This window comes from Pantherophis guttatus, chromosome 16 (genome assembly GCF_059756535.1).
Source record: "Pantherophis guttatus breed Tessera chromosome 16, ASM5975653v1, whole genome shotgun sequence".
In the NCBI taxonomy this organism is placed as follows: domain Eukaryota; kingdom Metazoa; phylum Chordata; class Lepidosauria; order Squamata; family Colubridae; genus Pantherophis; species Pantherophis guttatus.
This window is the reverse complement of record NC_142078.1, coordinates 4948378-4964308: the sequence shown is the minus strand read 5'-3', so window position 1 is coordinate 4964308 and position 15931 is coordinate 4948378. Positions and strand designations below refer to the sequence as shown.

General features: G+C 51.6%; 1 protein-coding gene across 4 annotated transcripts in view; it reads right to left on the bottom strand.

Moving 5' to 3' along the window:
• Positions 1 to 15931, bottom strand: part of DENND1A (DENN domain containing 1A) — a 266239-nt gene that overhangs the window by 3933 nt on the left and 246375 nt on the right. For 2 of the 4 annotated variants that reach the window (XM_087879478.1, XM_087879479.1), the window contains 3 exons: positions 10861 to 10949; positions 2320 to 2448; positions 249 to 510 (listed from right to left, as the gene is read on the bottom strand). In XM_087879478.1, the coding sequence (XP_087735604.1) occupies positions 249 to 510; positions 2320 to 2448; positions 10861 to 10949 (480 nt within the window). The remainder of the gene's footprint in view (positions 1 to 248; positions 511 to 2319; positions 2449 to 10860; positions 10950 to 15931) is intronic. The other 2 variants (XM_087879481.1, XM_087879480.1) reach the window with 1 other exon arrangement.

The following is a 15931-nucleotide window of genomic DNA, read 5'->3' as shown; positions in this document are numbered from 1 at the left end:
ATACCCATCTCTAAATCCCACCACTACAGATAATCCCCAATTTACAACCAGTTGACTTAATGACCATTGAAAATTAAGAAGGGTGTGGAACAAGTGTTTTACGGTCAACCATAAAACATGGGTAACTTGTCTTACGACCACACAACTTACAAGCAGAAATCCAGTTCCAATTATAGTTGAAAGTCAAGGACTATCTGTAGCAGAAGCTCAGATGTTTTCAGCCATCTCCACCTGTTCAAGTCCCATACCTGATAATCAAAGGAGCACTGTTGGTCTTCTACTTCTTCTTTGGAAATCCTCAGATCTTCTAAGCTCCTGGCTTGGCTGAGCAGTTGTGGCTGTGTTGTTGCCACCTCCAGTCCTGTAAAAATGTCTTCCAGAAGACTAATATCTGCAGGACTTTCTGGAGTGGTTGGGTCAACCTGGTTGTCATCTTGGAATTTCTCGGGACTGATGCCTTCTTCTCCATCGCCACTGTCGGATTCCTTCAGAGCTCGATACGGCTGAGGCCTGTCAGAAGGAAAACAATTGGTCGTTCAGAGACAGGATCCTTCTGGAGAAATCTACCCAAATCCTTCATAGTCAGAGAAAGCCAGAAGGAGCTGATGAGTGTGTGATGAGTGACAACTCCACATTATCTGGGAGCTAAGGCTCTTAAGGACAGCCTGATAGCCCCACAGAAACACGGCCACAAGGTCCTCTTTTTGGCAAAGGCCACACCAATGAAGACTTGAGGAAGCTCAGCAAGGGCTCCGTTGCTTACACCACAAAACTACGTTAGCGTTCTGCTGGGGGTTTTGTGCGCTTTCAACACAAAAGAAGACACAGCCCAGCTCCAGATGGATGACATCAAGCATGCATTTTCTGATGGCAAAACCAACGCAACAAAGGAGAAGTGCGGTCAAGGCAAAGAGGAGGGGAAAATCTTAGCCAGCATGAGACACCAGGACTTTGAAGAAGACCCAGGAGGTCCAGAGGTCCTCTCTTTCCATTGGGCCATGAAATAAGGATGTGACCAAAATGAGACATGGACTTCCTGGATCCAAGAGGACAACTACTGAGCAAGGAAGTCATGCAGGGCCTCTGAAGGACCATGAGGAAAGGTCTCCAGGTGGCTCCAGATGACTCTGCACACACGATCCCTGGTGAATCTTGGATTCTTGAATCCTTAAGCAATCCATAATTTCTTAAAACGATGTCTCCTCCATGAAGGAGCACCATGGTCCATTAGGAGGAAGACGGAGCTGAGCAGGGAGCAAACGAGGCTTCAAAACTTGGGATTTGCATCTCACGCCTATGTTAGGGGATGGCAGTGCAAGCCAAATCCAATTAACACCCACTTCCCCCAACTCACACAATCTCCCAGGGTGGTTTTTGACTGGCATTCAAAACAAGACTTGAGACGGAAGGAAACACCAATAAAGACAATAGAAAAGAGCTGGGCGGGGAGCTTTGTCCATCTCTGTCCATCACCTCAACTCATGGATAGTGAATGAGTAGAGAATTGCTCCCTGCTCTCTGTTAAGAGGAGGCGATGTGGTTGGGACAATAATGAGTTTTTGGTCATACGTCACACAATGGTTTGGATTCCCACGTGCATAAGGGCGAGATGGGTAAAATGAGGACCCAGATTGTTGGGGGCAAGAGGCTGACTCTGTAAACCGCTTAGAGAGGGCTGTAAGGCACTGTGAAGAGGTGTATAAGTCTAAGGGCTATTGCTATTTACCTCTGTCTTTCTATTATCTCTCTCTCTCCCTCCCTCCCTCCCTGCCTACCTATCTATGAGCCATGGTGGCACAGTGATTAAAATGCAGTACTGCCGGCTAACTCTGCCCACTGCCAGCATTTCGATCCTGACCGGCTCAAGGTTGACTCAGCCTTCCATCCTTCCAAGGTGGGTAAAATGAGGACCCAGATTGTTGGGGGCAAGAGGCTGACTCTGTAAACTGCTTAGAGAGGGCTGTAAAAGCACTGTGAAGCGGTATATAAGTCTAAGTGCTATTGCTATCTCCCGGTGACTTTCTGCTTGCAGCTGGCTATTCATCTTCAGGGTACTAGAGAGTCGGGCAGAGGCAGGAAAACCCAGTGCCAATCCAAGCCAGCATAGGAGAAGAGTGAATCTCGACACTCCTCGGCCCGGAACCAGAATGCGTTTGCTTGTCGCCAGGGGACATATATAATGCGGGGAACATGCGTGCACAGAGACATGACACTTGCCACAGAAGCCTCAAAGCAAGGGGGAAAGGCTGATGGGCCAGCCAAGGGCTCCGAGCAAGGCAAGGAAGCAGGGCGAGCGATAGCAATAGTCAAGATAGACACCATTCAAAAGGAGCAGAGAAGAGAAAACTGTCAGAGAAGGCAGAGACAGGCCCATCTTCCTGAGGAAGCTCATCGCCCGAGGAATCCTCCAACAGGAAGACCGTATAGTGGCGCGTGGGCTTGACCAGGCTGAAGGAAACAGGGAAGAGGAAGAGAAAAAGATTATATATATATATCTATATATATCTCGCCGGACCAAAACCTGTGGAGGGAAAAGGAAGCCAAACCACAGAAGCCAACATTCGAGGAGAAAAGGATTTCTCAGGTCTCCAACTCCGAAAAGCTTTTGGGCTTTGAACTGAAGAATCTCTCTTCGGATTTAATAGAGTTGGAAAGGACCGTGTAGGAGGGGTGAAATGCTCCCAGTTCGGACCGGCTCGGGCGAGTAGGTAGCGATGGCGGCGGGCAGTTGGGAGAACCAGTAGCAAAAATCCCTGCCCCCGCCCCCCCCATGCCCAGCTGAGCCGCGCGATCATCAGAGGCTTTTTTTCTTATAAATGCCTCTGACGATCCAAGCTCTGACGATCCCAGCTGAGTTGCCTGATCGGCAGAGGGTTTTTAAAGAGCCTTGGTAGTACAGGGGTTTAAGGCACCCTGTTATTAAGCTTATTAAGACCAGCTGCCTGCAATTACTGCAGGGTTCGAATCTCGCCAAGGCTCAAGGTTGACTCAGCCTTCCATCCTTTCTAAGGTAGGTGAAATGAGGACCCAGTTTGTGGGGGCAATAAGCTGACTTTGTATAAAATATACAAAAGAATGAAGGCTATTGCTTAGCGCCTTGTAAGCCGCCCTGAGTCTTCGGAGAAGGGCGGCATATAAATCAAATTTAAAAAAAAAAAAAACCTCTGCCTTTTGAAAGCATTTTTTACATGGCTTTACATGTAAAAAATGATTTTAAAAGTAAAAAAAAAAAAATGGCAATGCCCACCCAGTCACATTCCCCCCCACTAAGCCACGCCCACAGAACCGGTAGTAATGAATTTTAGATTTCACCACTGCTGTGTAGGTTATCTAGTCCAACCCTGTTGTGACTTCGACCCGCGAGCCCGTCTTATCGGAGGGAGAAGATGCCGAAGCTGAAGGAGAGGAGTTGGCCAGGCCTCCCTCTCCAGGACTCTCCTCTCTGGCAATGCCTCAGGTGTCTCCTGAGGGAGAAGAGATTGGCCAGGAGCCAGGTATCTCCGAACAGTCGCAGTCGGACAGTGATGGAGATAAGTCTTGGCTGGATCCACGCCAGCGTCGGAGAGACAAGCGCACACAGCAGAAAAGGAGGCGTGCCAGAGATTAAGCTGAGTCACTGGACCACACCCCACAGGGGATAAAAGGGGGTGTGGTGGCCATTCAGGCTCTGTGACGGACAAAACTAAACAACTAGCGAGTCGCATTGTATCTCTGAAACTACGTTATCTGCCTGCCTTGGATTTAATATGGACTGGACTTGACAATTCTGTGGCTTTGTGTATTTGTTTTGGTTTATCTGACGGAGGAGGAACAGCTCCCTCTGTGAGTAAAGTTCTTGGCAAGCAGCTACTGGGTTGCTGCCAATCCTGTTATCGAAGAAATTTATTGTCTGCAAGTTTTATTTAACCCCTGGCTGACTGTTTGTGTGCGTGTGTGAGACGGGGACAGAACAAACCCCATTCCACTGGGTGGGGGGCCCAAGCAGGAGACCCTACACCAGGGGTGTCAAACTCAAGGCCCGCAGGGGAGGATCTGGCCTGCCAACTGTCAGAAATGGCGTAGGGCAGTGATGGCTAATCTTTTTGCAGACCGAGTGCCCAAAGCGCGCGCGCATGCAAATATGCATGCATGCACCCCAAAATGTAATGTGCATGCGGACCCCATACATGCACCCCGCCCCCAGTTCATGCACATGCAGCCCCTTGCACGGGCCCCACCCCCCCACGCATGCACGGCAGAGACCCAAAGACTAATTGGCCGTCGGAAGGCGCGGGTGCATGCGCAACAGAGCTGAACTGGGGTGACAGCTCTTGTGCCATCAGAAAGGGCAGTGCGTGCCACCTCTGGCATGCGTGCCATAGGTTCGCCACCACGGGCATAGGGTCTCCTGCTTGGGCAGAGGGGGGTGGGATTGGACTGGATGACCTACAGCAGTGATGGCTAAACTTTTTCCCGTCGTGTGCCAAAAGGGAGGGGAGCATGGGGGGGGGTCACGCGCATGTGTGCCCACACCCATAATTTAATGCGCTCCACTCCCCGCGCACGACCCCCCCTGGGCTCCCCCCCGCTTTTGGCATGTGATGGCACGGTGGGCCTGGTAGGCCCGTTTTTCGCTCTTCCCAGGCTCCACAGCCTTTCTAGGAGCCTGGGTAGGGTGAAAACAGCCTTCCCCTCCCGCCAGAGGCCCTCCGGAGGCTGGAAACGGCCCATTTGCCATCTTCTGGTGGTCCCAGAAGGCCCGAAAATCAGTTGGCGGAACTGAGCTCGCGTGCCCACTGATACGGCTCCATGTGCCACCTGTGGCACGCGTGCCATAGGTTCATCATCATGAACCTACAGGGTCCCTTCCAACTCTGTCCATCTGAAAGCATTGGGAGGGCTCTTCCTGCTGAACAGGGCTTTGCATTTGGGCGAAACCCACAATTTTGCTGAAGAGTCGGAGGGAGGCCTGTTGAAAAACCTCCAGGGCTATTTCCTTCCCCCACCCCTCCCACCTTCGCTGGAGGCAGCCGAGTCTCTTCCCTCATTAACCCAATTCGGTGCTTCCTCTCCCAGCGGCTGCCACCCGCCACCGGCTCACGTTTGGCACACAAAGAGCTGTCTATGCGGAAAGGTGGTTGGGCCCGGGGCTGAAACAGCAGCCTGTCCGTCAAACCCGAGGCTCGGCACGGTTGCAAGGCTGCAACGGCTCTCGTCTTTCCCCCCGAAGCTCCCGTGCAGATGGCTTGCTGATCTCCTTCTAATGTTTAGTTTAACGTGTCTCCGGTTAGTGCCGGCGCCTGACAGCCGTGACAGCCCGTAGCTGTTCCTTTTTAAATATCATGTCAGAAACACGGCACCATAAAGCCGTGGATGTGTTCCGTGGCGGCTCTGTCTCCCGTTCGGAGAATCGGCGCTTCGGTTTTTTAATGAGGACAATCTGCATTTCGGGGGCTTCCAACCCCCCTCCCCACCCTGTCCTCCCCCCCCACATATGTCAAGATGCCTGGACAAATCCACAGCCATCTCGCGGCTGGCCAAAAACCAAGAGCTGACAAATGTAGATATTTCAAATTTAATTGACACCTAAATGTACTTAAGACAGATAAATGAGAGGGGAGGACTGGAGGGGGAAGAAAAGGGGGGAGAGAGTGAGAGAGAAAGAGAGAGAGGGAGGGAGAGAGAGAAGAGAGAGAGAGGAGAGAAAGGAGAGAGAAAGAGAGGAGAGAAAGAAAGAGGAGAACAGGAGAGAGAAGGATGGAGGGAGAGAGAAGAGAGAGAGGAGAGAGCGAGAAGGAAGAGGAGAGAAGGAAGAGAGAAAGAGAAGAGAGGGAAGAAAGAAAGGAGAGAGAAAGGAGAGAAAAAGGAGAGAGAGAGAGAAAGAGAGGAGAGAGAGAGAGAGAGAGAGAGAAAGAGAGGAGAGAGAAGGATGGAGGGAGAGAGAGAGAGAAAGGAGAGAGAGAGGAGAGAGAGAGTGGGAGGGAGGGAGAGAGAAGACAGAGAGGAAAGAGCGAGAAGGAAGAGGAGAGAAGGAAGAGAGAAAGAGAAGAGAGGGAAGAAAGAAAGAGGAGAGAGTGAGAGAGAGAAAATAGCAAAGAAATAGTGGGTGAACAGTTGGGGTAGGCATTCAACGACAAGAGATTTTGTCAGGAAAAGGCTGCTCTCCAGCGAAATGGGGCTGTTTTTGAGTGAGTGTTTGGTGGGTATGAGCAGTAGCCTTTGGTGACCCTCAACTTTAGATCTGCTGATCCAAAACTGGTCACCTTCCTCAGACAAGGGGGCTGGGCTGTGAAGCCGAAGGCCCGCCCTCTCCCTTAAGACCTGACCACTCAGGTGGCACTGCTGGCCCAGCCAGCCCCACCTGGAGAAAGACGAGACCAAAACAAGAGCTGGGAAGAAGAGATGTCTCCCTGCGGGTGAGCCAAGTGGGCAGGGACCTGAATCCTACCTCCTGCAAACTCTTGACTTGGGGGACAAACATTGCTATGGCTAGGAAAAGGGGAACGTGCCTCGAAACCCTCCTGAGAAATGAGACGAGGCACATGGGCATCCCTCGGGCTCTTGAGTCTAGAACCGTGATGGCAAACCTATGGCACGCATGCCACAGGTGGCACACATAGCCATATCGGTGGGCACGCAAGCTCAGTTCCATGGGTAGGACCGGAAGTTGGCAAACGGGCCATTTTTGGCCTCCAGAGAGCCTCCGGGGTGTGTGTGAGGAAGGCTGTTTTCGCCCTCCCCAGACTCCTAGAAAGGCTCTGGAGACTGGGGAGAGCAAAAAACGGGCCTTCCAGTCCCACCAGAAATCAGCAAACGGGCCGTTTCTGGCCTCCAGAGGGCCTCCAGGAGGGCGCGGAAGGCTGTTTCGGCCCTCCCCAGGCTCCTAGAAAGGCTCTGGAGCCTGGGGAAAGCGAAAAATGGCACTTCCAGTCCCACCAGAAATCAGCAAACGGGCCGTTTCCGGCCTCCAGAGGGCCTCCAGGAGAGTGCGGAAGGTTGTTTCGGCCCTCCCCAGGCGCATGCATGGGGGCAGGGCGCATAGAATTATGGGTGTGGGCATGTGCACCCACCCCACTCCTGGCCCGCGATGGCAAAAAGGTTAGCCATCACTGGTCTAGAACTTAGAAGAATGTTCAAGGAGAACCTCAAGAGAAGTGCAGAGATGGCGTCATTCCTCACCAAGAAACGGGCAGGGGGTGGGGGGAAACCCAACAGGCAGCTTTTGAAGAAGGATGGGGAGATCCACAGAGATGCTTCCTGCGCCAACTAAAGATCTCTAGATCAGCAGTGAAATCCTCCGCGGATTGCCACCGGTTCACTGCCAGTGCATGCGTGGTGCATACCAAAAGCATGCTGCACGCAGATGTGCAGTGCGGTGCCAAACGCACGCTGCGCGTGCATACACAGTGCGCACCAAATGTGTGCTTCACGCGGAAAAAGGAGGCTGAACAAGGTAAGTAGAACAGCGAGTGGGGGGAACAGCTGTGCTGCGCGATTTAGATTCGCTAGAAAGCAGGATTTCCTGCGAATATAAATCGCGTGGCACAGCTGATCGTCGGAAATACCGGCTGTAGGTTGTTGTTTTTTTTACTACCGGTTCGCTTGAATCGGTAGCTTTTATCACTACCGGTACGCCAAAACCGGTGCGAACCGGTAACATTTCACCGCTGCACTAGATCCACCATCAGGGCAGAGCAAGGAGTTTCTGTCCCATCTCCGGACACCTTCTCCGCAGGCTAAAAAGAAGGTTGGCCTCTGAAGGCATCAGCTGTCTTCTGGTGAACCAGACAGCATGGAAAGGATGTTTGAGGGGCATGTGGGGAGTCTAGAAAAAAGGTGATGGACTTTTCCTCCGGGCCTATCAAACTCTGGAGAAGCAACCCCTGGAAACTCCCATTGCAACGATGCAGAGGAGACCTCCCTAAGACCAAAGGGGCAGGAGGATATTATCAGAGCAACCCCTCTGAAATCCCCCTGAAATCGAGTACGAGGAGCGGGGCCCTTTCTCTCTTTAAAGAAAGAAAAAAGCAGGAGGGGCAAGGAAGAGCAACCTGATCTAGATCCTACCCTAGATGGTCCAAGGATCTGGGAGGGTTCCAGGGGTGGGCTTCAGATCCTTTAGCAACGGGTTCGCTCCCCGTTGCTGGGTGGGCATGGCTATGGTGGGCGTGGCCTAGTTGGCCGCCTGCACCAAAGTAAGAGGCCTGTTTTTCGCCCTCCCCAGGCACCAGAGGCTTTCCTCGAGCCTCCGAGAGAATGAAAACAGCTTCCCCCGGGCTCCAGAGGCATTCCGGAGGCCGGAAACAGGCCCATTTCCCGACTTCCGGAACCTCCGGCAGGCCTGTTTTTTGTCCTCCCAGACCCTCCACGCGGCCCCTGCACTTACCTGGAATGATGAACGGGCCGCGTGGAGACTCCTGGGAGGGGCAGGGTGGGGTGGGATGGGAGGGGTGAAGTGGGCGTGGCCAGCCAGGGGTGCCATTTGAGAGTTCGCCGAACCCCGGCGATCCTTGGCTAGAGGATCGTCCGAACCCTACCGAACCCCCAGGAGCCCACCCCTGGAGGCTTCCTGCAGTTGCAGTGTTTGTATATCGTTTTGATTTTTTTTGAGAATCTGTGCCGATGAAGACCCTCGAGAGCTCCGATGTTTTAACTGACATCGTTATGCGCTGTTTTTCTTTTGCAAAAAACAAACAAACCGAAACAGCCTTCACAGCAAAAAACCCCCGGAGGGTTCTCAACACTATCACCCCCGGGAATCCCAGCAAGGAGACTTCAGACTCGGCCTCATACTACCACTCTGGCAACCAGCCCAAGTTCTCCCTCACCCCGAAATGAAGGCCGCAGGGGAAAGACGCTCTGTTTGACACCCCGTTCCCTTGGGCCAAGCTTTGTTTGTCTCACGCTGGAGGAACCCAGAGGCAGCTTTCTGCAGGTCCCTCGTTGGGTGGGACAATGAACGTGGAGCCTTCTGAAGGTCTGCAGAGAGATGGGGAGGGGGGCCTTGTGTCCTGCAGAATGTTGGGCGGTTCAGGAACCACCAAATCCGAAGCCACCGGGAGGAAGCCCCCACCTCGGAAGCAGCCAAAGAGGTTAGAACTTTTTTCTCCACCATCCTGCCCCTGATGGAAACGGAGACCTTCCACCATTTCCAACGCCCCCCCCACCCCCCCCTTAAAAATAAGGACCACTTGAATTATATCTTTCTCGGTGGCCTCTTCTGCCTGGGATAATGAGTCATCTGCAGGAAATTGCTGGCATGTTTATCCATGAAATCTTCTGTTTGGACACGTGATGGATGGCTTTCCAGCCAAATCTTCCCCACCTGTTTCTCTGCACTCTCTTAAGGAGCAAATTGGCAGTTGGCTGGAACTACAACTGCGAGGATCGTAGTAAAATCCACGGCATGGGGGGGGGGGGAAGACTGACTCACTCAATCATCTCCTTTCTGGGGTTTTTCCAGCGAGAGTTGGTTAAGCGGGAAGCTCAGCCACTCCAAACTTCCTCGCTCTTTTTTCATCTTTCAACTGCCCTCTCTAACTTTTCCCATCCCAAAACACCAAAAAAGGAGGGGAAAAAAAAATCCAGCTGACAACCGACGAGCAGAAGAAATTCAAGGGGATACCAGACCGAGAAAAAAAAATATGTAGCGATATTCTACAGTTGGCCTCGTAAAGCTGCACGGTAGACCAAATCCTCGCCTATTAGGGGAAAAATAGGACATTTTCTGTCTCGTTTAACATGGTTGGTCACACAGCCAAATGTTTAGCCTGAATTTGGCCTTTTTAATTTAACTATTGAGTCAGGATTCAAGGGGCTCCCCTTGAAAAGTGTTCGGAGACTACAGTTGGTCCAGAACGCAGCCGCGCGAGCTATCGTGGGTGCACCTAGATACACCCACATTACACCAATTCTCCGTGAGCTGCACTGGCTCCCTATTGGTCTCCGGGCACAATTCAAGGTGTTGGTTATTACCTTTATTTATTTTATTTATTTTTGTATGCCGCCCTTCTCCGGAGACTCAGGGCGGCTTACAAGGCGTTAAGCAATAGCCTTCATACTTTTGTATATTTTTATACAAAGTCAGCTTATTGCCCCCCACAAACCGGGTCCTCATTTTACCCACCTTAGAAAGGATGGAAGGCTGAGTCGACCTTGAGCCTGGTGAGAATTGAACTCGCAGTAATTGCAGGCAGCTGGATGTTAAATGCTGCCTTAGTAGGAGGCATTAGCCTCCTACGCCACTCAGGCTCCTTTAAACCCTACATGGCTCAGGGCCAGGTTATCTTCGAGACCGCCTTTTACCGCATAGCTCCCAGAGACCAGTAAGATCCCAGAGAGTTGGTCTCCTCCGGGTCCCGTCAGCTAAACAATGCCGGCTGGTGGGCCCGTGGAGGAGGGCCTTCTCTGTGGCTGCCCCAGCTCTCTGGAACCAGTTGCTTCCTGAGGTCCGGACCATCCCCACCCTATTGGCCTTCCGAAAAGCGGTGAAGACCTGGCTTTTCCGGCAGGCCTGGGGCCGTTGATCTCGCTCTTGCGATCTGGCGAGATCCGGCCATGGATGGTGTGCATGGTTTTTAATGTTTTAATTTTTAAATATTTTTATAATGGTTTTTTTTTAAAAAATGCATTGTAAGCCACCCTGAGTCTCCAGAGAAAGACGGCATATAAATTGAACTAATAATAAATTATTATTATTTGCGCGTGGCGATTTCTCCATTTTTAACTCTCCACCTTTGCAAGAGTGATAGTCAGAAGAGAAAGTAGGGACCAAGCGCTCAGAAGCACAGGACAAAGAGCCTCCAGGTTTCTTCCACCAGAGGGCAATCGCGTTCCACCAAGCTTTTCCAAACGAGGAATTTTTGAGATTCGGATACTCACTGTTCCGGGCTGGAGACAGATGTCCTTCGACCGTCCGCAGCTACGTTGCCTTTGGGTCTTCGCACCACTTGGGGTCTGGGCGGCCGAACCTATTGGACACCAAGTGGAGATGCACACAGTGATTCTGACACGCAGATGTTAACAGTAACAGAGCTGGAAGGGACCTGGGAGGTCATCTAGTCCAACCCCCTGCTCTCACGCGGGAGACCTATAGTAGGGATTCGAACCGCTGAACTGCCGACTTTTCTGATTGACAAGCTCAGCGTCTTAGGTACTTGAGCCACCTAGCTAGGCTAACCTTGGTAATACAGTGGTCTAAGGCACCCTGTTATTAAGCTGGTTATTAAGACCAGCTGCCTGCAATTACTGCAGGTTCGAATCTTGCCAAGGCTCAAGGTTGACTCAGCCTTCCATCCTTTCTAAGGTAGGTAAATTGAGGACCCAGTTGTGGGGCCAATAAGCTGGCTTTGTATAAATATACAAAGCTATGAAGGCTATTGCTTAACGCATTGTAAGCCGCCCTGAGTCTCCGGAGAAGGGTGGCGTATAAATCAAAAATAAAATAAAATAAAAAAAACCTCATTTTATTTTATTTTATTTAAAAAAAAAACCCAGTACTTAGTAAGGTTTATGGCAAAACTAACAAAACTAACACACAATGGGTCTGTTTAACCACAATGCACCCTTCCCCAATCAAAGATCTCACCACAACATTTCTGGAAATGGTACCATCTTTTGCTATACCTACCGAGCAATCTTTCTGGACCACAAAGCCATGGAACTGATCTCTTTTTTTTAAAGGCAATGCAAGCCTGCAACTATGTAAAAAAATTTAGAGGGCAAAAGGAAGACACTTGCTGGCCAGGAGGCTAAGATAGAAGCAGCACCGGCAGCAGGACAACTGAAGTAGGACTTCTCATAGGGACTAGGGTATGGACCAAACAATAAAGATGGAAGCCACAACACTCCTATCTCTACTTTACCTTCCTTGCAGGTAAAGGTAAAGGTTCCCCTCGCACATCTGTGCTAGTCGTTCCCGACTTTAGGGGGCGGTGCTCATCTCCATTTCAAAGCCGAAGAGCCAGCGCTGTCCGAAGACGTCTCCGTGGTCACGTGGCCGGCATGACTCAATGCCAAAGGTGCACGGAACGCTGTTCCCTTCCCACCAAAGGTGGTCCCTATTTTTCTACTTGCCTTTTTTTTTTAAGTGCTTCTGAACTGCTAGGTTGGCAGAAGCTAGGACAAGTCACGGGAGCTCACCCTGTTTACATGGCACTAGGGATTCGAACCGCTGAACTGCCGACCTTTCGATCGACAAGCTCAGTGTCTTCACCACCGAGCCACCACGTCCCTTTTCCATGCAGACACCCCCCATAATTGAAATATTGGCTTGGAGCTGTGAGAAGTCCTTCAAACTCCTAAAGCCTTGATAGTAAAGTGGTCTAAGCACCCTGTTATTAAGACCAGCTGCCTGCAATTACTGCAGGTTCGAATCTCGCCAAGGCTCAAGGTTGACTCAGCCTTCCATCCTTTCTAAGGTAGGTGAAATGAGGACCCAGTTTGTGGGGGCAATAAGCTGACTTTGTATAAATATACAAAAGGATGAAGGCTATTGCTTAACGCATTGTAAGCCGCCCTGAGTCTCCGGAGAAGGGCGGCATATAAATCAAATTAAAAAAAAAAAAAAGCTACCGTTGGTCCATCAAAACCAGCCTGAGATGCCTTCAAACGACAGCCTCATGCGTGAATTAAGGGAAAGGCCAACGTTCCTCCTTCCCCCAGTGTTCCAGAGACACCTTCTCCATTTCTGGAAGACGTCATGTTAAAAGAGAGCCCACCAGGCCAGATCTTCACATCCATTTGAAAGGAATCCATCTCACTTGATCAACTTTGGGTTTCGCCGACCAGGTGGGTGGGCATGCAAATTGGTTCAGATCAGGCAAGATCCCTTGCAGCTAACGGAGACATCTTTGACCTCTCCAAATCCAGATGTGGGAGAGATGCCACATCTGCGTGTACCATCCATCACACTTTAGGCAGGACACCACAAATAGAGGAAAAATCAAGAGCAGGCTTCCGATCACGAAATGAATCAGAGGGCGGGTGAAACAAAGCAACTGCACCGAGCTAAGCAAGGAGAAACCAGAAGTGAGTTTGTGTCCCAAGACAAGGGTGACATGGTAGATTCCAAGATTTGAGGGGCTGCCACGAAGGAGAAGGGGGTCAACTTATTCTCCAAAGCACCAGAAGGCAGGACAAGAAACAACGGATGGAAACTCATCAAAGAAAGAAGCAACCTGGAATTAAGGAGAAACTTCCTGACAGTGAGAAGAATTAACCAGTGGAACGCCTTGCCACCAGAAGTTGTGGATGTCATCACTGGAGGTTTTTAAGAAGAGACAGTCACCTGTCTGCAATGGTATAGGGCAGGGGTGAAATCCAGCAGGTTCGGACAGGTTCTGGAGAACCGGTAGCGGAAATTTTGAGCAGTTCGGAGAACCGGTAGCGGAAATTATGAGTAGTTCAGAGAACTGGCAAATACCACCTCTGGCTGGCCCCAGAGTGGGGTGGGAATGGAGATTTTGCAATATCCTTCCCCTGGAGTGTGTGAGAGAATGGGGATTTTGCAGTATCCTTCCCCCAGGAGTGGGGAGGGAATGGGGATTTTGCAGTATCCCTCCCCTGCCACACCCACTAAGCCACATCACGCCCACCAAGCCACGCCCACAGAACCGGTAGTAAAAAAAAAATTGGATTTCACCACTGGTAGAGGGTCTCCTGCTTGAGTAGGGGGTTGGACTAGAAGACCTCGAAAGGTCCCTTCCAGCTCTATTCTGATTGATTGATTGAATCTTCTTCTTCTTAATGGCTAGAAGAAGCTCCTAGTTTGGTTTGAGCAGCTTCTCTGAACCGTCCAGTGACACGAAGCAGGGAGGTGTACCTTACTTACTACTTGACTCCAAAATGGGTTAGACTTGGGCACGCCAATGTTCTCCAACAATGTTGGAGAACCAGAAATTATTTCTGGTGATGTCAGCACCTCAGCGCTGACATAGGAAGGGAGATAAGCCCTGAACTTTTGCCTGCTAAATCCCTTTGAAGCCCGGTCTCCGTGGAAATGAAGAGGGAGGGGAACATTCCTGTGAAATGACGGGACAAGAAGTCAGGAGAGTGACTTGGAAGATAGCCAATGAGAAGCAGATAATTGGGGATCGGAAAGGGAGGGATTGGGGGGTCAAAAGGTCAGTCTTGTCCGCATCGAGTCATGATCCGGTTGCTGTGCTCGAATAAAGAGAAGATTTCCTTAAAGATTGGCAGTTTGGAAATTCATTTATTTTGAGATAGCATCAAAGTCTGACAGGTACTTCATGGAAATAAGAGCCATCTTATGGGCTATCACAACGCCGGTGTCTTCACATGGGGGCTCCACCAAGTAGGCCTGAGCAGACAGATCATGGGCCGGAGACCAGTGGTGGGTTGCCCCCGGTTTGATCCGGTTCTTGCGAACCGGAAGTAAAACCAGGGAGGAAGCTCCGCCGATCCACCCGGATATCGTCATAGACGATCTACGCATGTGCAATCCCGTTGCGAACCGGTAGTAAAGATAAGTAGAACCCGCCCCGGCCGGAGACCCAAATCCTGACATGACCCCGATTTGCCTTCCCAAGGGATGAGAACGTTTAGTGGGGTGACCCTGATGGCAACGCGGGCTGAAGCCCACTTCCCAACGGTTGGAAAACGAGAGGGGACGCCCAGCTCTTTCGCAAAACGAGAAAAAAAAAACTGCCGACTGAGGAATCTCGCAGATTTTTTGCAAAACGAGACAAATACGCCTGCGTTTTTTTATCCTCAGAAAGCCACTGGGGGTGGAGGTGTCCCTTCTTCAGCTCCTCTAATGTAGGACCTGCTGATCTGAAAGAGCCAAACCATGGGACCCCTTAATCCTGCCCCTCCCCTGGGATGGGGTGAGGAATTCTTGGGAGACTGTTGAGTTCTCGGCCAAAGGAAAGGGACCTCCTCTGTCTCGGCAAGCTTGGAAGAGCCCTTCTTAGGTCTGAAATGTTCTATCCAGGGGCTCCCCATAGACCACATCCAGGGCCACATCCAGGCCCAGCCCCACAGATGAGGACTGGAGGAAGAGGAGGAGGAGAGCGTCCGGTGGGTCCTCTGGAGAGAGACTGAATGTCATCAACCCCCCATGGAGGAGTGGGCTTCAAAAATGTTAACAAGGGGTTCCCTGCCCGGTTGCTGGGTAGGTGTGGCCATGGTGGGCGTGGCCTAGTTGGTCTCCTGCACCATGGTGGGGGGAGAGGGGCGTTTTTGCCCTCCCCGGGCTCCAGAGGCTTTTCTTGAGCCTCCAGGAGGGCGAAAACGGCAGGCTCTGGAGGCCTTCTTCCCGAACTTCCGGTAGGCCCGTTTTTCGCCCTCCTCGAGCCTCCACGTGCTCCCTGCACTTACCTGCATCCAAAACGGTGGGCCGCGTGGGGACTCCTGGAAGGGGAGGGGCAATGTAGGAGGGGCCAGCCAGGAATGGGATTTGGGGGTTCTCCGAACGGCACAGAATCTTAGCTAGAGGTTCTCCCGAACCCCTGTGAACCTCCAGCATCCCACCCCTGCCCCCCCTGGGATGGATGGAGTCAGGTGCCAGAAGCCTCCCTGCCGGGGGTGGGGGGCGGCGGTGTAACCCACGAGGCTGATTTCCCTCCCTCCCTTCCGTCCGTCTGTCTGTCCCTCCCTCCCTCCCTCCAGAAGAGGCTTAAGAGTGGCGAATTTATGGCAGGCAAGGAAGGATTAAGTTTGAAGTGGGGGGGGGGAACTTCGCGTGAACTTGCAAGGCGGAGGAACATCGGAGGAAAAGAACAACAGAGCTAATTAGGGGAGCTGGGCTGTCAGAGCAGAGCTGCATGGCTCAGTGCCAGCAAACAAAGGAGAAGGCTTGGCAATCAGCAGGATGGATGGAAGAGACTGCTTCATTAGGGATGAGAAAACACGGGGAGGGAGGGGGAGAGAGAGCAAGCAAGCTGGGGAGGGAGGGAGGGAGGGACGGGGAAGTGCAGGGGGGGGGGGAAGG